The sequence below is a fragment of the Pseudorasbora parva genome, chromosome 2 (assembly GCF_024679245.1).
Source record: "Pseudorasbora parva isolate DD20220531a chromosome 2, ASM2467924v1, whole genome shotgun sequence".
Lineage (NCBI taxonomy): Eukaryota > Metazoa > Chordata > Actinopteri > Cypriniformes > Gobionidae > Pseudorasbora > Pseudorasbora parva.
The window spans coordinates 32479174-32504875 of NC_090173.1; the positions used below are offsets into that span (position 1 = coordinate 32479174).

Sequence of the window (25702 nt, forward strand, 5' to 3'; positions counted from 1 at the left end):
TAGTTTTTGTATGATTTATTGTTCTTTATCACAGGCAATAATAGTGCACTTTCATTTTTTAAATTTTAACACAGACATTTATTTTCTTGTCATTATTTTTTTCCCTCCAATTTAATGACTTGCATTTCTTATGAAAAAAATGTTCCTACTGTGCGCAATGGGGAAGAAAGAGTACAGCTTTACAATCTTAAGAGGAGTAATCAGTTATGATGACAAAGATAATCAATAATCCTCAGGTGAATATAGAATGGATAAAGAATGAAGATACGAGTAATATTTTCTGTTTACAATGAACAGAGATGGGAGAGGTGAGCATACATTGGGGGCAGGCAGGGCATATGTATATAATGAGATAGAAGATGGAAGGGGTGGTCTAAAGTATAATTCTATGATTGGGGGACAGGAGCAGGATGAGGTATATAATGTATGGTAAATAAGTGAAGACTAACAATACATATGAAATGTGATACGTGTGCTGTATGTGTGAGGTGAGTAACAAAAACAATATCATTCAGTGCATAATGTGGGGAAGAGGAAGGGACAGACATGTAGAGCAGGAGTGTCATGAACACAGAGAAAGTATGTGGAGTGTATTTCACATTCACTCAGAGCTGGTGTCCAGACAGTCTGTATTTGCACACTCCCAGACTTACCCTGCCTGAGAACTAACAGAAGTGAACATAGAACATTTTCAGGGTTTTGCTCTGGCATCTCCTCTGCCTCTGCAAGTGACTGGGCATGAGAGCGCACATGCTGGCCGTTTTGTATATGTGGATTTAAGGCATTTGGAGTGTACTAAAATAAGAACATACCCCTTATTATATCTAATGGACAATGCTCCTAAACATTCAACAGTGGTGAAATATATTCAATGTGCCAAATCAATTCATGGTGATGCAGGAGCTGCTTGTAACTACGCAGTCCAAAGCTTAGTGTATATGTATTTCCGCTATACTATTTTTGGGCAAAAATGGACATGATGGCTGCGGGATGGTGGCAGAGGGAGGACCAGAGCAAAACCTTGCTTTGCATTTAGTGCTCCTTGCATTAGGAAAAGAGTGGATCAGAGAGAGAGGAGCATTACGGTCAGATTCTGGGCTTCAGGGCAGAGGCTCATTGAAGAAAGAGCTTTTAAGTGGATATTCAGGATCAGGTTCCCCTCATTCACAAATGTAATGAGCTAAAAAGCCCCACTGATCCTGAGTCTGCACTTAAGAGAGCACTTCACTGATTCCCGTGGGTGGGCGAGGAAAGGGACAACTATTTGTTTGAATACATTTCTCTTTTTAGGACAGTGCATTCCAGTTTCAAAATCCAGTTATCATTCATTTTGTTTCCTATTGTCAGTTTTAAGGAGAGTCTTCTTGTTGTCTGTGTGTGTGTGCATGTGTGAAAAAAGACAGAATACTGCTCGCGTTTCGTACGAAGGGCTGGCCTGGTACGCACGAGTCCGAAACTTTGGGCTCTTGTCTGGGTAACATTCGAAAAGATGAAGAGCGAACAGAGAGGACCTCTTTCTTGTTCCCTCTATTTTGTTCCTCTGCTTCCATAAGGTTCACTTCAGTCTTTACGTCGTACATCCTTAAGGGTTTTGAAATATTTTCCCCGTGGGAGACATCCAAGGCATGGAGTCATTGCTTGGTTTGTTTTGTTCTCCAGCTTACTCCTTTGTGAGTTTTTGCTTTTTTTAATTCAAAATGAAATGAAAATGAGATGGAGAAAATTAGGTTGTTGAAATGGCTTTTAAAAGGACATTTGCAGCATACAACAAATACAAATAGGAAGTTTTACTGCCATTTTCAAAATTGCTAATTTTTCCTCCTGTCATTTTGACTGGACCAGTACTAATAAATAAATAAATAAATAAATGTGTCTTTAAATAAATAAATAAATGTGTCTTTAAATAAACAAATTAAAAATGTAAATTTTTTTGACATTCGCTTTTTCATTTTGTTAATGGAAACATTTCACATCTCAGCTCAAAAATATAATATAAATATAAAAGGGGACACAAAAAAAGACTTTTGGACTTCAACGGACGGAAGTTCTACTATGAATCACATGAGAAGATGGTGGCTTTAACATTTTTCTTCCATTTCGTTCCTCTTGTTCTGTTTCTATGTGAACATGTCATAGGAAATCTAGATGCCTGCTCATCCCTCTTTGCCCTACTTTGAGTGGGGTGGATCTGGGATCTGCAATGACGTACAACAGCTCAATCTTTACTGTTTCCAACAGCAGCTTCCAGTGGGCAGCTCTCCACTGCATATCTGACACTGACTGATTTTGGACCCACAACAGAGTTCAGGATCTACACGGATCAGTGTTTAACATAGCCTATATCTTCAACACTTAAAATCTCAAACATAAAACTGTAGTCACATTGGACTATAGTAGCATTTTGGGATACAAAATTTAGATTCCATTCAAAAAAAATCCTACTGTTTTCTTTACACAGTGTTTTAGAAATCCTTTTTTTGTGCTCCAAGTGGTGATAAGAATGAAGAACTTCCCACTTTTTTCCTATTCTGTTTGCTTTTCTCTACCTCAAGCAGCTCAGTGTGATTATGATAATGATGATGATTATGATAATGACGATGATACGTTTGGGAGACATTCTTTCCTGTCCCACTTGGTGTTTGTTCCTCGGTTTGTATAGTTTGTTGCCATAAGATCACTTGATATGACCATGGATGTCAAATCCCTTGTTTGTAGTGTACGAAATAATTTGTAGCTAGGGTTTATATTCAGCGATACATCTCGTTGTCACTTTTCAAATCCTTTGCTCCTAAAAAGGATAAGTGATATTGAATTTTTTTTCTTCAGATGAACATTTGCATGTAAGAACACTTCCATGTGGATAGACTCCTGACTGTTCTGTCGCAGTTGGATCTCAGGGTTTCTGCAAGTGATGTGAAATTCAGGGCTGAGTATACCTGTTGTTGTGTACTGTGCAGATGGACATTAAGGGAGTCGTGTCTGGGGGGAATCAAAGGAGGGGTTTTCCCCCACCCATTCAACAGCTTGTCTGATTAGTTCACTTAGGGCTGAGACTGGGTTCCATTTGAGGAAAGGAGGCGAGCTTTATCCTTGCCAGACCCCTTCCTTTGTAGAACACTCGCACTACCACCAATACTGCTCCCTTCTCCTCGATCGCTGCGTTCTGCTCGCTCACCGCGATCACCTCCGCCCTCGGAGCGATGAGAGTTCTGACGGGTTGGTGTGCTGGGTGGGCGAGACGAAAGCCCATTTTTCTCATCTAGGAAAAGAAAACATCAGGATGTGTGCTTTATAGTTGAAAACATTTTTGTTAATTCAAATACAAATAAAAGTGAATTAACTAATTTATTTCATTTTAGTTTTAGATTTTGATACAAAGTATTGTATAAAAAGTAAAAAATAAGTATAGTATAAAAAGTATATTTTATCTGCACTGTGCATGAAAAATCCACTGAATATTTATTTAACAATATAAGTTGCTAAACATTTTTAAATAACAGCAGTTAGTTGTCTCGGAAACAAACCCTGATATCCAGTCTGGCCTGGGGCCTATACCATGAAGCCGGTTTAGCTGGCTAGCCAGATATGTTTAAGCTTAGTTTGTGCCAATCCTGGGTTTTAGGTACTATTAAAATGGTTTGGCTTTAAGCTGTGTTCATCTCCTGTCCATAGTAACTTACGCTCCACAGCTAACCTGCTCAAGGGCAGGTTATGTTCTGGAGAAGAGATCTCAAACTGAAACTGGACCAATCAGCTGGGAGAAAAGTGACACCCAAATCTCTCTGCTTGTCTCGCGAGAAGTGAATTTCAGTTTCACTGATCAACAGCATGAGCATGGCTGTTCATGACAGAGAAAGCTGATGATAAGCATCATGGGACCAACAAAGCCTGAATAGATTGTTTTGGTTTTGTCAACACGAAACTAGTCCTGCAACCCTGAGTTTGTTAAACTTCCATCATGGTACAGGGCACAGATGTGTGAGACGGTTTATATATCTGTGCCTGTGGGAGTATTAGTGGAGCTGGATGTCTAAAAGTGGCTGATAGACTGGGTTTACTGGCAGAGCCATTTCCCACTCTTGTCCACATCTTCCTGTTTTCATTTTGTTGTCACAGTAGCCACGTTTACATGCACACTTTTTTTATTCCAATTAAAATAATTCCAATTGAAAATTTTAGTGGACTGTTTACATGAGACATTATCTAAACCGATCTGGGGATTACGTGTGCTGACTTTCAATCGCCGCATCAGAAGCTGCCCTTTCCAGCAGCTGGAATGTGTTCACGGGTGCCATAGCAACTCTCAATGGCCACCAGGACATATACGGTTTTATAAAAGCTATTTTTTTTTATTGTAAAGTGTAATCATCTCAGAAAAAATAAATTCTTCTGTCAGGCGCTGTTGAAGTAAAAAGTGCCTGGGACAAACGCTGTCAAGATGAGACGATGTTTTATTATGCCAACATTATCTTCATAACTTCTAACGAAATAAAAAGTTTACCCCTCAAAAAAACTAACTTTCCTCTCAACATTATCCTGAGTGTAAGCGCGGCGCGCGGTCAGTGGTGAAGGCACACGCTGTGTATCACGTCATATAAGGACGCACACTGCAAAGTAATCGGGTCAGGTCCTGTATGTGGTTAAATTTTTCGTTTGATCGGTTCATGAAAAGGTTTATTCCCCCCTCTCAAACCGATTACAATTTCATTCAGTTTGGGCATTTTTATTCTGATTGAGGTGTTTATATGGAGCATTTTCTTCAGATTGGACTTTTAAACTGATTAAAGTGCTCCATGTAAACGCAACTATTTATCAATTGTGTCATTGATTAGTTCACACCGGTTTCATATTGAGTTACATTTTCTTGTGTATATAATGCCTTCACTTCACTCAGTTCATTGTCTTGGTTGTGTTTAAATCACGCCATTTAGTTTAGTTTTCTTGTTGAATGTCATTCTTTTGTTTGGTTTTAATAAAGTTCAGCTGTTTATCCGCTATGCTCTGTGTATCATCATTTTCATCACAATGTAACATTAACTTTGGCTAAAATATGAAAAATAATATAAAAAATAAATAACCTGAAAATAATTAAAATTAAAATTAAAATAAATGGAGGAAAAAACTAATGAAAATAAATGAATGTTTACATATAATATTTTTTATGAATGTGTGCATGATTTTGGATGGAAGTGTAGATGTGGAACATTCACCTGCAAGCGCCTGCACAGAAGGCTGGTCATGTGTACTGAGAAGCTGAGCTTGAATGGTCTCTACCACTCGTTTAAACCTGCGACTAGGACCTGCAAAACAATATTATCACATTTGTAGAAATGTCAGCTTGTGCAGACACATGACACCGGCTCTCTCGTCTTTTTAAATACCTGATAATAGGGTGAAGGTGACGCTGTAAATGCCAGTCTCCCTCCTTCCCTCCCTTTCTCTTTCTTTTTCTCTCTCTCGTTCTCTCTCTCCTTCTGAGAAAGCGATGTCAACCTGAAATTTGACAGGCTTCTGGAAGACAGACGGACCCCCAGAGGACTTGTACTCTGCCCGGAAACTTGTCTGAGAGATGACACTGTGACTCAGGGAGGGAATCTAGAGCAGAACAGAGACATGCATCAAAGTTTTTTTTAACTGAAGAGGAAGAGGAAAGTAAACACCTAACATACTAAAAAGATACTAACTGATAGAAAGGCGTGGACAATGTCGGCCTTGATAGAGCTTAGTGGTTTGTCTCTAATCACCACAAAAATTTGCTCTTCCCTCTCCAGACTGATGAAATTTCCAAACCACGACTTCTTTGCCAGCCTATATCAAAAGATAAAAATATATGCAGATAAATACATTTTGCTATTGTTTCATGACTCATTGAACACAAAAACTAATTACATTAGTACACTGCATTACACATTAGAGACTTTATAGCATCATTATGGACTTATCTATTGAGAGTTAAGTGCTAAGAGTTCTATCTTCGAAAATACAGAAGCTAATTCTGCAAGTGCACAAATAAAACTGCCACCATAAGTCTGATCTGTCTTCATTCTTAGAATGATACACGTTCCAGGAAAAGCAGCAGAATATACTGAAAAAGCTTCAAAATAAACACACTGAATCATAGGAGCAGGTTGTTGTTGTATCAACATTGAACTTGACACATGTAGAATTAAAGAATATAAAATTCATTGTCAAAATGAATATCAAATTAAAGGACATTAAAGGAGTCATGAACTGGGTGTTATTCTTTTTTTATACTGTTGTCTGAGGTCAACTAATGACGTTTGTGTGGTTTTTACATTCAAAAACATCATAACTAATAAGTAATAGGCTATTTTCCACACTGGTTTTGAGGTCTTCTGTCTTCTGAACTTTAAATTTCTATTTTGTGAAAATAAATTAAAGGGGTGATGAACTGAGAAATTAACTTTCCCTCGAGCTTTTGATATATAAAAAAGTCATGGTAATATAAGAATATCCTGTAAGTTTCAGAGCTAAAAACTTCCTTGTTAATAAAAGAAAAGCTTTTAAAGACACCAGGCCCAGAAAACGATCGTGTGCGCAATTATACATCATCGTGTGACGAAACATATCCTCCTCTATAGAATAATAAGCACATGTAATTCAGTCACACCGACCACCGACTCATGGAGCTGATCGTCTTGCGCTAGCCAACAGCAATAAACATTCAGAAGAAGATAGCAAGATATTGCACTACTCCTGGTTGTGGAAGAACACAGTCACATAAGCTTCCTTCTGATCGTAATATTAGGAATGTGTGATACTTCATTTATTTTTAATGAAGTTCCAGCTCACATGGGGAAGAACATTTGTGTGTTCGCTTCATTTCACTGCGGAATCATTTGTGAACAAGTCTCAGATGCTAGATTTGCAGACATATTGAGATTAAAACACAACACTGTTTCTTCTATATTGGCTCAGGAATGGTACAACACAAAGTAAAACGTGTTTTTACAGGTGATAGTATTGCATTGTTATAGATTGTTTTGATTTTGTGTACGTGTCTAACAGAATATTCCTTTAGCATGCTGGACTCACATGTATGGGCCAGGGCTCGTAAAGCCCAACGTCCAGGGGCAATGTGTTTTCCAGACAGGCTACCAAAACGTAAGCCTGTCAGCAGGCTGGTGGAATGTCAAATAATATTCCTTTCTTGATCTGCACTGTTCACTCTCTATTGACTTGACATTTAAAGGCTGCGCACACGTGTGTGTTTGTGTGGGTGTATGTGTGTGCACGTGCGGTTTGTGCTCAGAGTTCTAAATTTACTAAATTAATTAATCTAAATTAGTTTATCTAAATACATTTTTTGATCACCAGCCAATTGGAATTTCCACTGGCCACATTTTTTTTCCGGTAAAAATAAGAGAAATTATGAGTGCCACTAAATGCATTTAATCATTTCATTAACATTGTTGGTATGAAAAACACATATAAAGTACACAGAGGTAAATTAGAGTACTCAAGTATATTACTGGGCTCGACATTAAGCCTTTTCATGTGTTTGTCCTTTGGACAATTAAATCTGTCATTCACTTGTCCAAGTAAAAAATGTGCTTGTCTGGATTATTATTTTTTTTACATTTGTGTTATAAATACAATTTATTCTGAAACAATATTCTCACCATTGTTCAATCAGCTTTGACATATTTTAAATCTGCATATTTGTGATATTTTTACCTTTTATAAAGGGCATTTTTTCCATAATCTTATTAAATATAGGCTATGCTTTAGCTTTTTTTTAATGTATTTTTTCATTAAATCTAGAAATTAAACAAGAATAAGGAACTAAAGGGCTGTTACCAATCAAATTAAATAATTTACACAAACAAATAAAAATGACAACCGCATTAAATAATGTTATAATATTGTTTTAAATATGTTTAAATATACAAATAAAAATGTTAGAAAGATGAAACTAAACCAACAGTAGGTGGCAGCAGTAACTGTCTTGATTGATTCACTGGTTGCGTTTACATGCACGTTCTTAAGCCGATTATGCATAATTAGCCGTCAATGAACATGGCCATGTAAATGCGGTAACCCGTTTTCTTTTATCAGAGTAAGGTCATAAACGGCGTAAGAATAAACCGGTCGGGACAGGCAGTTTTTTGCCTCTTACCCTGATTTCGTGCTGCATGTAAACGCATTAACCTGCTTTCTGTCAGCTTATTGAAGAGCGCATGTGTGATAGGTGACTAAAAAGCAAACTTAGAGCAGATTTAAAGCATCCAGTCAGAGGGAGCTAGTGTTTTGCATGAAATAAGGGCATATATCACAAACGCAGGCTCTTTTAAGACCCAGAAAATTGTAAAGATGTGTTCTCATCTCATGCAGCAGAAGTAGAAGAGGTTCAGTCAAAAAACGCTGCATGAGGGATAATATGAGCCGTAAATCTCCCGCTGACATGGTGCACGCTTTATTTAACATCACAACTGACGTAACATTTAAAATACTCAGAGTCAGATACAAACATTATTATTCATGACGTCACTACAAGGAAATAACCCGGTTTATTAATAAAGGCATGTAAACGCGGATTACTTGCGTTGTCAGTATACTGGTTTGCATGTAAATGGGAAAAACTGATTATTTCAATAAGCTGATTTTTTTTTGTTATCAGCTTACTGGTGTGTAAGTTGTAACATTACTAGTAAATGACTAGTATGATGCTGTGTGTCAACACAGAATGAGCACGTACAAAGTCAGAATGTGCTAATGCAAGTCATAAGATTGTTTTTATGGAGATGATGCGATTACTCTGTTGTTTCCAGTAAGCTTTTCAATAGTTTTTCTATGTAGACTATCTTTGCAGCTTTTTCTTTTCCATTCATCACTGCTAATACTATCATGCGCATTTCCTGTTTTTAAGAGCCAACGCATTCTGTTTGATCATCCCCTTATGCCTGTCAATCAGATGTCAAAAAATGGTGTCAAATTGAACAGATAGAGATAGCTGTGTGAAAGGGGCTAATATCAGACCATGTTTTTTACTCATTTATTCCTCTAAATACTCACTCTGGGCTGGACTCTGGAGTTAAACTGGACATGTCTTCTGATGTAGGAACTATTGAAACAAACAAGAAAATCAAAACATTTTTACAGTGACATTTGACTTTCAATGATGTTTGAATGATTAACAATTATAAGATGGTGGTTGACGTTTCTTTCACCCTGTAGTCTTCGGCGGTGGAACCGTGGCGATCCTAGCAGGTTGTTCTTGAAGGAGTTGAGGCGTGTCCTCCAGTGAGCTGAACTACTGGCAGCCATTCCACCACTTCCCCCAGGACTGGAGGGCGGGGTTAGGGACAGGGAACCACCACCCACACCACCACCACCCCCTTCAGCTCGTGAGGAGGAAGAGGAGGAGGAGGAGGAGGGTGGGGTGAGTGGGGGGTGCTGGGGATGGTGCACAGGGGTCCCAAGAGGGGTGGGGAGTGGGGAGCCCTGTGGGGTGACCTGCGACACATGGGCAGAGTTAGGATAGATGGTCTTAGTGACAGACTTCAGGACAGAAGGAGTAGGGAAGAAGAAGCGAGGGATGGGGGACAGGAGCGGAGAGGGGGAAGGTGAAGGAGACGGAGGAGTCTGCAGGGGGAGGGACTTCATAGACTGCAGGTGGGGACGGTCAGAGGCTGCTTTTGAGGGTAGGGTCTGGGTTTTTTGGTCAGCCACGCGTTGGGACGCCCGGGTTGTGGTGGAACTTCCTGCTTTGGGTTCTTTAGACTGGGCGGTGGAAGCAGAGGTGACTTCAGTTTGGCTGAAAGTGAAAACTGGGCTCTGACAGGTAGGAAGAGAAAGGATAGAAGGATGGAGAGGGAAAGAGGAATGGAGAGATGGACACAGCAATGGTCATGAGCGTTAATGAAAGCTATGATATATGATTATTAACATTACAATTAAACTGAGAAGAGTTAGGAAAATGATGCATAGCTCTTTGAGAAGCATGTGAAATCCATTATAAATTAGTAAAAAATTAGGACATTAGTTAATGTGCAAAATGCAAGCTACATATATTTGTGAGTGTGTGCATGTATTTGATGTGAATAATGACTCCAGTATGAGGACAGTATGAGGTAGATGAACATAAAAAGAGCAATTCAATCCAATTCAACTCTGCTATTCATACGACAATAACAACAACAAGGCACAATACCTTTCACCATTTTAAACTGAGCACTGCATAGTGGAATTTTACTTCTAATCCAATATTAGTATGGCCAACAATTGTGGAGTAACTTACTCTGGGACTGCTGAGAGGACTGGATGAGAGGCCGGTTGAAGCTCCGCTAACGGATCGAGACCTATCAGAACACCAGGACATATCAGTCAAACATTCCTTTATGTTCATGTATATGTTTGTGTACTTAGATATATGCATTTCTATTGACAATACAAGTCTTAGAAACTGTGAAAGGAATTATTAACTTTACACAACTCAAAATGGACTTTCCATTTACTTATCTCTATTTATATATAGATAGTTTGTATGATATTGGCCTGGTTTCACAGACAGGGTTTAGATTAAGCTAAAACTAGGCCTTAGTAAAATTAGGGCATTTAAGTAGCTTTTATAAATGTGCCTTAGGAAAAAAAAAAAACATTATTGGTGAGCATATTTCAAAGGGTTATTTCAGTGATTTAGCATATGGCTTTGTATCAGTAGAAACTAGGGTAACATATGTCAGTGCAAGTTGCAGCTTTTCTCAAACATGCATTTTAGTCTGGGATAGGCTTAAGCCTTGTCTGAGAAACCGGGGGTTTATGTACATTACAAATTAATGTTTTGTTTTCACCATGTTTCAATCCAACACACCACTTCCAACATCACAATCTGACAACTAAGGTATAATCTCGAATTGTAAGTTTTCCACCACTTCCCATGACTGTGCTTGGTCAATCAAGTGCTGAGAACTCATTATTACAACATTATTAGGGCACATGAGAGACGTTGACAAATACAGGAAGAGGACATTGCAAACAAAAGTTGGCAAATCAGAAATGAATTTTTTCACAACCAGCATTTAGCTTTTGTTGTCAAAAAACAACATGGAAAAAAATATAAGATTGTAAGAAAAACGTGTTGCATATAGTGTACCGTGATTGTGTTTGATCACTGAATAAGACATACATTTACACTAAAATATCATACATAAAAGTGGTGAAACTGATTTGTGAATTTTCCCCTCAAGGTTTCACCTGCACATTTTTTGAAGGAACTTGAAGTTGAACAGAGGACATGTGATACATCAAGCTGGACTTTTTGATAAAGGGTCATACAGTTATCTTAAACAGTTTGCATGTACCTCTGGCTATGTGCAGAGGTATCCAGCGCTCTGCGGGGAGGTGTTGGAGAGCCCTGCTCTGTCACACTCAGTACCTCCAGACTCTTTCTCTCCGGCCGACAGCGCCCATGACGGGTCAACATGGGCGAGTCCACCCGCTTACGGGGAGGATCTGATCACACAACCACAACAACACACACACACTCCACTGTAACACAAACATCTACTGTGTACACTTCAAGAACAAGTTACACTACAAACCTTACTACATCCAAGATGGAATCTAAGGTTTGTTTGTTTTTTATATATAACTATATATAAAATGTACAACTGCAATGCAGCAACTGCAATGAGATTATCTGTATTACAGTGTTAGGAGGGAAATTAGCATAGAAGCTGAAAAAGAAGTCCTTTTCAGTGTTGATGAGAGACAGAGCTTCTAAGCAACAGGGTAAATAGTACCTGCATACAACATGGCCTATGTGAAAGATGAGTTATGGTGTGACAATGAGATGATGGACAGTAAGGTATCATTAGTCAGGCAGTAGGGCTGAATGAATTATCTTGTTCTCCAGTGTTTATCCAGAGTTCCTGCTTATCTGTTATTTAGTTTGTATTGTTAAAAGAAAAGGACTGCTAAATTAGATCCTGCCTCTCAACTCTCCTTGTGGCAACCAACATGACAACTACGCTATAATAAACATTTACCATCTAGCAATTTGCTGCAGCTTAGATATTGAGGCAAATGGAAAACAAAAAGATTTTAAATCTAAATTAAATAGATTGTGCAAAAACTACAAACTAACAAGTGAACTACTTTATAAATTTATGTATGGACTCTGCTCTGCTGCCAATAGAAATAGTTATATTTTAAGGGTGTGCAATTGGGTATACACATCAAAAGAACCAAATCACATTGTTCAAGTCACTTAAAGGGAACTCAAATCTTTTTTTAGTCCCCTTTTGAGTCTCATTCCATTTAGACATTTGTTTTGTCCCAATGAATGTAAATAATAATAATAAATAATTGTTATTATTAGCCTTTTTATTTTAGATTACAATAGTAATATTTCAATAGTACTACAATAGAACTGCTTGTCATGTTTACGTTCACGATATAATAAAAAAGGTTTATCTGCCGCTTTTCTCAGTGCATCTTATGAATGACTTATGAATGATATTTCAAATTTTATTTTGATTAATTGTGCTGCCCTAGTATCAGGGAGAGAAATTCCTTTCAAATAATTATGTCAGTAAATGGTAAATGTGAAAAAGCATGTCAGCATCAATGACAGCTTTTTCTCTGTATACATTAGGAGAGTCCCACTCTGATCCAACCTGCAGCACCTGTTTTCCCACCTACACTGCCCTAAAACAGCCATGTGTTTCAACTTCCCTGTCACGCTCTTAATGATGATGATTCTTCACCTTGAAATTTCTTTTTAGTCCTGGTCTTAATCTGTTTATTTTGGGGAACGAGCCCTCAATACGTTACATTTACAAATCACTGATGTTTGCCTTAGAGCCCTTAAATTAAACTGGCTTACTTTCAGGCCTAAAGCACCAGTATGCTTTCTAGGTTACCAACTTTTGTCAAGATGTTCACTGACTAGCTTTGAACAAAACAGTAACACACACATGGAACTCAGGTCGAACTCCAAAAATTCACTCACCAACATCATTTCTAGGGGGAAGATGTTCATCTTCATAACTAGGGTAGCGCTCTTTTCTGTCCAACAGAAGGTAGTAGATCAACTTCTCCTGGTTTTCTCTGGGAAGGGAGAGATGCAAGTCAGAGGACCCAAATGATGTTCATTGTATTGACAAAATCCCAAAATATATTTTTTCATTGAAGAAAGTAAGTCATCCAGAATTGGAATAGCGGGGTTTTGCAGGTTTTATGAAGGTACAATTAAGAGCTTTTTAATAAAAATTTAAGTTAAACAAAATTAAAGTGATTCTATGATTAAAACAAGAACTAATAACTGTCAACTTTCGTACCCAATGAAATACTTGTTCTTGGTTTAACCATTAAATCACTTTTATGTTCACTTTTTCAGAAAACAAGAATTATTTTCTACACTTTGCATTTGAAGTAAATTCAACTTGATTTCAAGGATGTTTTGAATTTGAACTAGAAAACGTTAAACCGAAGTCCTGACTCTCGTGGTCATTAAAAATCCCAGGATATCCTTCGGTAAAGAGAGTAGGGGTGTAACCCCGGCATCCTGGCCAAATTTGCCCATTGGCCCCTGTCAATCATGGCCTCCTAATCATCCCCATACACTGATTGGCTTCATCACTCGACATCGTCTCCTCTCCACCAATCAGCTGGTGTGTGGTGAGTGTTCTGGCACAATATGGCGCCGTCTGCATGGTGGATGGTGCACATTGGTGGTGGTTGAGGAGATTCCCCCCTTCAATATGTAAAGCGCTTTGATTGCCTAGAAAAGCACTATATAAATGTTATTATCATTTTTATTATTAAATTATTATTAGAAAATAAAAATCCTAAGGGAGAACGTTTTTTTGCAGTGCATGTGATTACATTTTACAATTCAATTTATTTTAATTTAAACTAATTTAAACTCTGCTTTAATGGCTAAATTACATTTTACCTTCTTTGATCTTCACAACACAAGAATGAAATTAGAGAGATTTCTGTAGCTCCATTGAGAGTCTAAGCAGCTACCACTTTGAAAAAAGTTCATAAAGAGAACCTAAAACTAATCCATACAAATAAAGCAGTTTATTCAACATTTTCTGAAGACACTCAATCGCTTTATGTGATGAACAAAATTCTTATTGGTTTGAAATGACATTAGGGTCAGTAAATGATGATAGAATTTACATTTTTGGGTGTACTATCATTTTAAGTGTACTGATCTACTTTTGTACTGAATTTATTCATCCAAAATTTGACAAATTCTGTGACATTCTGTATTATACAGTAATTCAATTTTTATGAATGGATTTTGCAAATCAGTCCATGTTTCCTGCATTGCAGAAATCATAGGGCCGAATTCAATGCCAGGATATTGAACTTAAGACTGTCTCCTCCAATTTAAAACATTAATAGGCCCTTTGATTGTTGAATGTCAAATTAAGACTGTTTAAGACTTTTTAAAGACCAGTGGAAACCCTGAATAAGTAAATGATTTTTGGCTGAACTATCCCTTTAAAGTAGAAGTTGTGATAGCCTTTTCTTTCCTAAGACAAATGGCTTATTGAACAAGAAAAAACAGTAGGGTAGGACTTAGATCTCAAATGAGTGACAGGTTTTCCAGCCCTCACTCTGAAAAACAGAAAAGAGAATAGATATCCTTGCAAGAGGGAGGAGAAGTTAATTTGATTAAAGATTTTGATTATTTAGCCACATTCATTTAAAACAAATATTAACACAGATAAATCATTTATAGTAAACAACGCAATAATCCGAAAGAAATAAGAATGGCGACTTTAAGGTCAATTGGGTGAAAATGTTGTGATTGTGCACTATCCACTTTTTTAGTCTGACATCACGCGTCACCACTTCCAGATCCAAATGATCCGGTGCTACTATACACTCACAATGTGATGGTATACTACTGAAAAATCATGATCCTAACCTTTATCTCCATACTGAAATCGCAGATGGCCAGGTAGTTTTTCATCTTTTATAAATTGTTTAAAAGCATAGATAGTGTAGTGTACACTGTACGTTTTTAAATGCTTAGCTTTAATGTCTAATATAAATAAGAGTGCTGATAAATGGCTGTTGAGATAGTATTCTCACATGAAACGAGTAGAGACTTGGGCCCAGAAACAGCATTCCTTACGTCACAACTTAACAAGTGGATTCTTTTCTAAATGAAAGGCTGAAATGTCTTGAGTACACACACACAGAAGTTAAGACTCACTCTTCACACTGCAGGTCTCTGGTGAGCTTGACACGGTCTCTGAAGCAGCCCAGGGAATGCATGCTCTCCAGAACATCAGGGTCCAGATCTGTAAGAGACAGAATCCTCTTCACACACACGCGCCTCGGGGGTGGCTGCTCGGGACACGGCTCATTCCTGCCCCCTCTGAGACAGAAAGACAAACAGACACACAAACAAATCGATGTGGAGTACACTTTATATACAAAACTACAAAAAAGAAAATCAGATTTTAATGGAATAGTTCTGTGGAACGCAAAATAATTTTTGCAGACAGAGAAAAGACCATAAAAGTGGTTTGTATGACTTGTACGCTATATTCCATATTTGGACGTGACAAATTTGTGTGAAGAGCAGACATAAATTTCTGCTCCTAAATATGGCATTTGTTTATAAAACATTTGAGAACCCATGATGTTTGATCATGTCACTGACATAACATGAAATTTGAACACAAAATTGAGGTTAAAAAAACAAGAAAGACAAGAAATGCAGTATTACACAAAACATTGTTGAGCCTGAAAAACACACATTGTTTGTCACATAACTGTTGATGTATGAGCACCTCAAATATTCTTTTAATTCTCCTTTTTTATTCAATGGAAAAAACTCCAAATGGTGAATACATTTTTTTTTGTAAACTATTCAAAATAGCTCACACAATACTTACTGATACCAGGGGTGCTTTTGTATTTCTTCCAACTGAAAAAAGAAAAAACAAGAATTATCATAAATATGCCTTGGCAGTACACAAGAAATTATCGCTTTTATTCTGCAAGGATGCATTTAATTGATCAAAAGTGACAGTATTAAGATATTTATAATATTATAAAATAATATCTATTTTAAACAAATGCTGTTATTTTGAACTTTCGATTTATCCTGAAAAATACTGTATGCATTCTGTACGGTCTCCACAAAAATATTAAGCAGCAATTGTTTTCAACATTGATATATATCCTAACATTAGTCCTGGTCATTGGCATGGTCTGCTTCATCTAAATTATTTTCTGAATTATACAGCTTTGCCATCTCAGGATTAAATTGCATTTAATCAATATTTCACAATATTATTTTTCTTACTGTATTTTTAATCAAATAAATGCAGTATTTTATCCAACCCCAAACTTTTGAATGAAAGGAAACATACATTATATAGTATATTTATATATAAAAAGAGGTGCGCTGTATTCATGTTCTTTACCGTGAGGCGTTTCTCAGGGTTGACCTCAATCATGCCACGGAGGAGAGCCTGGCAGTCTGGAGGAATGAAGTGAGGCATGTGAAATACTCCACTCTTCACCTTCTCCAACAGCTGACGCAGGTTATCATGGTCAAAGGGCAACGCTCCCTGTGAGGTGTTACAATTCATACACATTTTTAAAAGTGAAGGAGAGCTAGCAATTTTAAGACACTTATAAAACCCCTATTTTCTTAACCATTATATGCTTAATAAGTTGCTATAGACCCGTAAAGAATTTATTAAAGGGTTTACTTCTGTCATTAATTACTCACCCTCATGTTGTTCCAAATCCGTAAGTCCTTTGTTCATCTTCGGAACACAAATTAAGACATTTTGTGAACTCCAAAAGCTCTCTGACACCCTATAGACTGCAATGTTATTACCACTTTCAGTGCCCAGAAAGATTATAGACATTGTTAAAATTGTCCATGTCACTACTATTAAGGTTCAACCTTAATTTTAAAAAAAGCGAAAATATTTTTTGTGAAAAATAATAATAATCACCAGTGACAACTGTGGAGTATCCCGTTGTAAAATACAAATACTTCTGACTTTTGGGGTGGCTACAGAAAAAAAGACACTGCAACAGGTCCATGTGAAAACAAAAATAAAAAGGCTTTTGAAAGGTTGCGTGAACTCCGTGTTTTGAAGGGGTTCAAAATGGACATAGAGACAGCTTTTTGTCTGCTGGACAGGTAGGCCTAAGAGATTTAAATGGTTAAATTAGGTAACAGTAGCACACTTGTGCGCTTAATTCATAAAGTTATGTAGTTTTCTTTGTTGTGCCTTTCTCGTTTTGCTATGTGCATTACGGTAAATATAAATTATTTTGTGCTAGCTATGAGAGGGAGCAATTCACCTTTACTGCAGATTAATTTGTTGGTATAAGACAAGTAGAATTTAGACTTCACAGAAATGGAAACTGAACTACAGGTAGCCCTAATACACATTAAATGTGGTCATGCAATGCTGATTTTAACATTAACAATTTAAAAACAAAGCATAGCTTGCATGGTTTGACGTGATATGATAAGCGATTATTAGATTTAATCATCACGATTTACTGCAATGCTTTTTCCACCTAGTTGGTCAGAACAAAAGTGAATGTTAGCTACTTACTTGTTCAGATGACATTTTACAGTGAAAATTCTTGTAGGTCATACTTTCAAAAAGTAGAATCTGTGAATTCAATTGACAGTACCCACATCGGCGTGGTGACTGACAACCGCACATTCTCCTTAAAAAATAATTTTGAAGAGTCATCTGAAAAGTCAAATGTCATCTGAACAAGTAAGTGAAAAAGTAAATATTCCGCAAATAACTGCAATTGCAGATTTCGAACAGAGATGGTGACAAAGAGGAAAAACGATGGACTGCAGCTTTAATTTGTGCTCTGAAGATGAACGTCTTAGGTCTTACGGGTTTGGAAGAACATGAAGGTGAGTTTTGCGTGAACTAACCCTTTAGAAGCTGGAGAAATATTGAAAATGTCAAATATAAGATGCAGCAAGCTTCTTACCACCAACAGAGCAAAGAGAATAACCCCACAGCTCCATACATCTGCCCGACGCCCATCGTATTTCTCTCCCTGTAAAAAATACAACAAAAAAAACACTGAACACAAATAAGCATTGGCAGTTTTGTTAGATTTGAATCTATGAGACTTAGACAATAAAACATATGGTGCTTATGCCCAAAGAGCATCGTCCTTACCCTGATGACCTCAGGACATGCATAATGGGGTGATCTGCAGATACATAAAGCAGAGCATTAATAGCAACTTCCATCTTTAGTAGCACAGAATAAAATGCACATAAACACAAGCTACTGACCCACAGCTGGTTTCCAGCAGGCTGTCCCCAACCTGTAGGGAGGCCATGCCAAAGTCAGCAATCCTGATATTATTCTTCTCATCCAGCAGGAGATTTTCAGGTTTAAGATCTCTGTGGCTGATAAAAAAAGGACGTAATGACATCATTGTAGTATATTTTTGCATTCTGTTATGTTCTTCCTGAAGTATCTAAAACCAGAATTCATTTACAGAATAAGAATGACCTATTTATTGTGTTGTATTTTCTGCAGTATGTTACAAGTATACATTTCAAAATATTGTAGAATGTAATATTGTAGAATATTATTCCATTGAAAAAATCTATTTTTATATATATTTTTAAATATAATGTATTCCTGTGATGGTAAAACAGAATTTTCAGTATCATTACTCCAGTCTTCATTGTCACATGATCCTTCAGAAATCATTCTAAAATGTTCTGCTCATTTTGTATTATTATCAATGTTGAAAACAGAAGTCATCACTTTTGATGAATTTGATGCATGCTTGCTGAATAAAATGGGGAACATTTTTTGAACAGGAGTTATTGTATATCTGTGTATATACAAACTGGCACATGCAGTGGGTACAGAACGTATTCAGACACCCTTCAATTTTTCACACTTTGTTATATTGCAGCAATTTGCTAAAATCATTTGAGTTTATTTTTTGTTCTAATTAATGTACACACAGCCCCCCCCCCCCCCCATATTGACAGAAAAACACTGAATTGTGGATATTTTTGCAGATTTATTAAAAAAGAAAAACTGAAATATCACATGGTCCTATGTATTCAGAACCTTTGCTCAGTGTTTAGTAGAAGCACCTTTTAGATCTAATACAGCCATGAGTCTTTTTGGGAAAAATTCCTCCTTGTAGATCCTCTCCAGTTCTGTCAGGTTAGGTGGTAAATGTTGGTGGACAGCCATTTTCAGGTCTCTCCAGAGATGCTAAATTGGGTTTAAGTCAGGGCTCTGGCTTGGCCATTTAAGAAAAGTCACAGAGTTGTTGAAAAAAAAAATTGTGTACTGTGCTAATTAATTGAGATTTCTTACAGCTCTTACAGGTTGTTGGCCTTGTCTGTTTCGTTGCTTCTATTACTCTCCCCTTTTTTGTAAGTCGCTTTGGATAAAAGTGTCTGCTAAATGATTAAATGTAAATGTAAATGTTGTTGTAAAGCCACTCTTATTTTAGCTGTGTGCTTCTGGTCATTGTCTTGTTGAAAGGTGGACTTTTGGCCCAGTCTGAGGTCTTGAGCATTCTGGAGAAGGTTTTCATCCAGGATATCCCTGCACTTGGCCGCATTCATCTTTACCTCTATTGCCACCAGTCGTCCTGTCCCTGCAGCTGAAAAACACCCCCACAGCATGATGCTGCCACCACCATGCTTCACTGTTGGGAATATATTGGACAGGTGATTAGCAGTGCCTGGTTTTCTCCACACATACCACTTAGAATTAAGGCCAAAAAGTTCTATCTTGGTCTTAACAGACAGAGAACTTTATTTATCACCATCTTGGAGTCCATTAGGTGTTTTTTAGCAAACTCAATGCAGGCTTTCATCCGTCTTGCACTGAGGAGAGGCTTCTGTTGGGCCACTCTGCTATAAAGCCCCGATTGGTGAAGGGCTACAGTGATGGTTGACTTTCTACAACTTTCTCCCATCTCCCGACTGCATCTCTAAAGCTTAGCCACAGTGATCTTTGGGTTCTTCTTTACCTCTTTCACCAAGGCTCTTCTTCCCCGATAGCTCAGTTTGGCCGGACGGCCAGCTCTGGAAAGGGTTCTAGTCGTCCCAAACGTCTTTTATTTAAGGATTATAGAGGACATTGTGCTCTTAGGAACCTTAAGAGCAGCAGAACGTTTTTTGTAACCTTGGCCAGATCTGTGCCTTGCCACAATTCTGTCTCTGAGGTCTTTAGGCAGTTCCTTTAACCTCATGATTCTCATTTGTTCTGACATGTACTGTGAACTTTAAGGTCTTATAGACAGGTGTGTGTCTTTCCTAATCAAGTCTAATCAGTATAATCAAACACAGCTGGACTAAAATGAAGGTGTAGAACCATATCAAGGATGATCAGAAGAAATGGACAGCACCTGAGTAAAATATATATGAGTGTCACAGCAAAAGCTCTGAATACTTACTTAATTCTTTTAGAATAAATCTGTGTAAATCAACAATTCTGTGTCTGAATACTTTCCGTACCCACTGTATATGGAGATAATGCTAGTCAACTTAGTCTTCATTTGGCCACAAGCTCTAATCTCAACACACAACCATGTTGTCTTAAATTGCAACACCTGCTACAGAATATTAATTATGAAAAATGATTATGAAAAAATGCCTAAAAGGAACATGGGTATGCAGCATATTAAATAAAAAAGTAAAAAGAGACATTTACCATATAGAGTGACTGTGACAGAAGTCCAGAGCAGATATGATTTGTCTGAAGAACTTTCGAGCTTCTTTAGGGGTCAATCTGCCTTTCTTTACCAGGTAGTCAAATAGTTCCCCACCAGATACATGTTCCAGCACTAGATACCTGAGATAAAGACATTCATGAAACACATGCACAGAGATAGATGCACATGAAATGGTCCACGTAAGCACACCAGAAGAGAATGCAGGATGTAAGTCTAGACAAGACAAGACCAGGCTTGTGGAGAAACAGAGCAGTACTTACAGATATTTGTTATTCTCGTACACATCATACAGTTTTAGGACATGAGGGTGCTCTATTAGTTTAAGAATAGCTATCTCTCTCTCCACCTGCAGAAACAGGGAGAGCGAGGGACATTGAAAGAGAGTTGAATAGAGAAAAGGAGCAACTTTAATGTTGGAAAGACCAACCAAAAGGATCACTCATTTAGATGTGAACTACTACTCAATAAGTTAACAAGAGTTTGACAGTACACAGTAGACATGGACAAAAATGACTGAACAGGGAGAGTCCTGCATTTCTTTAGCACAGAACATTAGGGCAGATGCAGCATAAACTGTGGTTAATAAAGCAGTTGGAGTTATGCAGCTGCTGTGTTACTGAAGAGCTACTGCAAACAAGAAAATGGCGCATACGCAGGGAGATGACTTGGGAAAAGAAAAACTAGAAAAACTTTTCGATGTTTCAGTTGTACAATTTTCTGGTATGCAAAACTTACTTTCATAAGAACAGACTCTGATAGCTTTTCTCTGTTAACTATTTTTATGGCCACCTTCTGTCCTGTGATACAGTGAACTCCTAACTTCACCAGACCTGCAAGAGGAACACAGATGGTCATGGTTCATGAGATGCATTGTAAAAGAGAATAACATTCAAATCCAGATGAGTTTTCAGAAACTGAAAAGTCGGCAGCATATAACATCAACATTCAGACAGCACACTGCACAATTTTATGTAATCAAAGCTCATTTACAAACTCTTACACCTGAAAAAAATAAATAAAGTACTACCAAACTATTGATACGATATCCTAAAAACACCAATACTGTCCATATAAGCAATCACATAAATCATTAATGGCACACCCTGTTTTACTTGCCAAAAACTGGTCTCTTAATGCATAGATCCATTTCACTCACTAGTGTGCACTTTTACATTCAATTTACAATGTACTGACAAACAGGATCTCTGTGATCTTTGAATTAAGAGCAGATCAGTGACATGCCATTGTTATTCCTCAAAGATAATGCGTATACAGGTTTACATGACTAGTGGAGACTGGAATTAATTTCAATTTTACTATTAACTTTTTATACTATACAATAAATACATTTTAATTTATTTATTTGCATTTCATCTTTTTGTTACTGGTAACAAATTGCAATTTGATGATTAATCACAAGTGCCTATTTATTAAACACTGGTTTATGCAGTATTCCAGTTGTTACTTGTTTAACTGAACTAAAGTAGAAGACTATAGTCATTGCCCACAACAGGGTAAAAAGTAATTGTATCAAATGATACTTTTTTGATAGTTACTTTCTCATAAATACACACTTCTCAAATACATTTGCACTAGTAAAACTGCTAGAATAAATAAACTACTAACTACTAAATTAGTAACTAAGTACTAGAATCTATTCAACATTTGAATACAATGGAAATACATATTAGTCAGAGGTAAACAGAATATCTGAACCACATATTCCCATAGACTTTAACTTCAAAAATGTTCACATTTTTTAAAAGTAAAAATAAAAAGTAGGCTACTATATCTGTCTCTGATTAAACAGTACATCAAGCTAAAGAATAGTAACTTGTCACAGAGAATAATTGAATGACTATGCCTGATGTCTGACAGGCTGGGATAAGTGGCAACTAGCATAAAAGGAAAATTAGTAGGTACATTGAATATAGTTACTAGCCTATTTTATAACAATAGTAAGCACTAGAGACAACAATAGTAAATAAAGGAGAAAACAAGCAATTACATTCAGGCATTGAAACAGTTCAAATAATACTCCTCCTTCAATCACTGCCCATACTGTCATTTGCTTCTATGCCTCATTTCATTTCATCAGCTGAAATACCACTGCTCACACATTAATCGCTTTGCTTATTGCCGAATCAACCTTTCGATGGATTAATTCTTGAATTAGAGCGAAGTAGAGCAGAATTTATTCCAATGCATTAACTGAGTGAGTAGGCCTACTAATATCCCAAAGAGGAAATGCTCTTACCTGTCTGGCCCTTCCCCAGCGTCTTTTCAAGTCGATAGGGCCCGACATACTGAGCTGCCTGACTCCCCGACAACTCCTTACTGGACATTTCGTTCGACAGCGATTTTGTGTGACAATATAAAGGGGGTAAATCAGTGTATTTTCACAATGTATCCACTGGTGCCTGTCCTGCTCACGTAATAACTCCGCCGTACAGACATCACCGACGGTGAGCGATGATGACACAGGGATGCTGAGGCGAGATTTCAGTGCCGTGGCCTACTCCCAAACATCTGTCGTCTCCTTAAAGTTGCTGGAAATCGCTTGCTTACATTATCCGTTCGAAAATACCAAAAATAAACAGGGGGTGCGCGACCAGCCGAGCCTATACCAAATGACAGCTGTCGTTGCGATTTACATGGCCTGTGGTGTCTGTGTTGTAAGAATGATGATAAGTAGGCTATCTCAGTGTATGGGCTAACGCTATATGACTACATCAGATAAACGCTGTGAGCAACAGTAAAATTATTATAAATATTATGGACAGTTAAAGATAACGGGATTATTAGATAGCCTGGTTCAGTCATCAGGGTGTTTTTTTTCGCCGGTATATTATCTTTAAAAATAAATATTCATGTAGTATGCCGTTAAAGTCAATCTAGAAGTGACCTATTTATTAAAAACTTGGGCACATCTATCCTGCGAAATAGCCGCACACCCGGTTTGTGACACCTCATAGGCCTACGTATTACTCTGTCTAATAGTGCCTCCTTCTTTTGTCAACGACTCTTTAAAGTGTTTCGTCTTTTTTAAATCGATGTGCGGATGTAAAGAATGGGCGTCCCGTGCCTGATATAAACTACGGTCTCTTCCAGGCCTCACATCCGGAAATAAGGGAGAAAACAGCCACCCTTTCGCGAAAGAAAGCCTCAGTGTCTTCCGTCACATGAATCTGCCTATTAATCCACAAAGTGCGCGTGTCAAGTGTGCATCGCGCTATTGTAAGCTATAGTGTTTGCGCAGAAATCCCTTGCTTTATGCATACGGAACACATTCCTGGTCAAAAAACAAGCATCTTAAACTAGCGTAGGAGCCTCCTCTCCCCCTCCCTCCCGCTCGCGCTGGCTATGTGCATATCACAGCATCTTCTCTCGCTCTCCTCCCGTCGCCTCGGCTACCGCGCGTGGAGTCATTCTCTCGAGTTTGAGTTACAGTCGCTTGAAACCACCTGGCTTTAATCCGTTCCCTTCGGTTGCCTTGTGACCATGAGGATAGAAATCCCTCTGTCAGTGGGGCCTTTCTCTGTTTTCTAGTTCTCACTCTCCCTGTATTCCTTTTCCCCATCCGACACGAGCAGCATCAGCATCCGGGTTCTGCGATGCTTGCGTCCCCTCCCTTTCGCGATTCCCATCGAATATGCTCGTCATAGACCCCCACCCCATTTCCGCCCGAGAGCACGTCCCTCACATTATTGAACCCATTCCGCACTTTATTGTCATTGGACACATCTGTCATTTTTGTTTTATATGGGCAAGATAATTTTTTCATATCATTTGTTGTCATAATATTTACGGATTGTTGTCATTTTTAATCCTGTTTTTAAAGAAAAATAAAGGAACATAATTCGCCACAGAGGCAACAATATTCACTGTAGGCTACAGTGCTAGGTTTTAGAATGCTAGATTAGGAAACTGTATGTTCTCCTATAAAACTACTTTTTATTGCTAAAATTAAAGCATCATCCCTGCCGTTCCAGGCATGAACACAAGGTGACAGTAGAGACAAAGACATAGGGCGTGTTCAGCAGGCAAGAGGTCATTGAAAAATCTCCAACAATCTAATGCGCATGTATGTCAGGCTCTTCTTTTTTCTTTTTTCCTCCTGACAGCAGGAGGCATTTGTCTAGCTCTTTTGATCTCTTATTTATTAAGATATTTTTAAATATTGAAAATATTGTGTAGGCTATAGCCTTTGGGGAGTTTCAAACAGGGGTCCTCCAGAAGTTTCTATGGGGTCACCAGAAAATTTTAGAGAATAAAAAGACAAAGCAAAAATGGTCTACTGTCTAAGTCGCGAACATTCTATCCGTTTCATTTCTAAATGTTTCTCTCCTTTATTGTAGTTTTTCCTCACCATAGTCCATTTTATCTTGCTAACTGGGGTTGTAAGGCAGTATTCTTAACACAGTACATAAGTTGCTTGCATACATTTATTGTGAAAATTGTTTATACAAATGTTTTTTTATTGAAATGTCCTTCTTCAGGTTTATACATCCAACATTAAGTATAGCCAATTTAAGTTTAGAAACAATATGTTGTATGTAGACTATGTCACACTTGCAGATTGTCTAGCATGTTTTTATATTAATGTTTGTTTGTGTTTGTTGTGTGTGTGTGTGTGTGTGTGTGTGTGTGTGTGTGTGTGTGTGTGTGTGTGTGTGTGTGTGTGTGTGTGTGTGTGTGTGTGTGTGTGTGTGTGTGTGTGTGTGTGTGTGTTCATCATATTTGGGGGTTCTTGGCATCATAAAGTTTGAAACCCCCTGCGCTAGGCCTCTATGAAACTCAATATATTTTGCATCGCGAGTCAGTTCAAAGGTGCACATTTGAATGTTGTCAGATCTTCTGACTTGATTCGTGGTTTCTAATACTGTGTCAGCCTATGTGATTGTGATTCCTGCAGGATTCACCTGGACATTCAACTTTCATATTTTCCCTCACACAAATGTAGTCCTAATTTAAATAGACAAAA

General features: G+C 37.7%; 1 protein-coding gene across 3 annotated transcripts; it reads right to left on the reverse strand.

The window, feature by feature from the left end:
* brsk1b (BR serine/threonine kinase 1b) lies at positions 1–24335 on the reverse strand. Of its 3 annotated transcripts, none has more exons than XM_067416382.1 (19): positions 22976–24335; positions 21454–21548; positions 20979–21064; positions 20697–20837; positions 18296–18412; positions 18177–18210; positions 17983–18051; positions 16425–16571; positions 15891–15922; positions 15203–15367; positions 12977–13074; positions 11325–11475; positions 10262–10322; positions 9192–9477; positions 9037–9085; positions 5685–5808; positions 5382–5595; positions 5211–5300; positions 1–3259 (listed from the first exon to the last, which is right to left on the reverse strand). In XM_067416382.1, the coding sequence occupies exons 1-19, from the start codon at positions 23061–23063 to the stop codon at positions 3042–3044; spliced, it is 2265 nt and encodes a 754-aa protein (XP_067272483.1). In that variant the 5' UTR covers positions 23064–24335; the 3' UTR covers positions 1–3041. The 3 variants fall into 3 exon arrangements, with proteins under 3 accessions (XP_067272483.1, XP_067272474.1, XP_067272489.1); XM_067416373.1 differs by having other exon boundaries at positions 9192–9798; XM_067416388.1 differs by lacking the exons at positions 20979–21064; positions 22976–24335 and having other exon boundaries at positions 9192–9798; positions 21454–21538.
* Positions 24336–25702: the final 1367 nt, after the last annotated feature.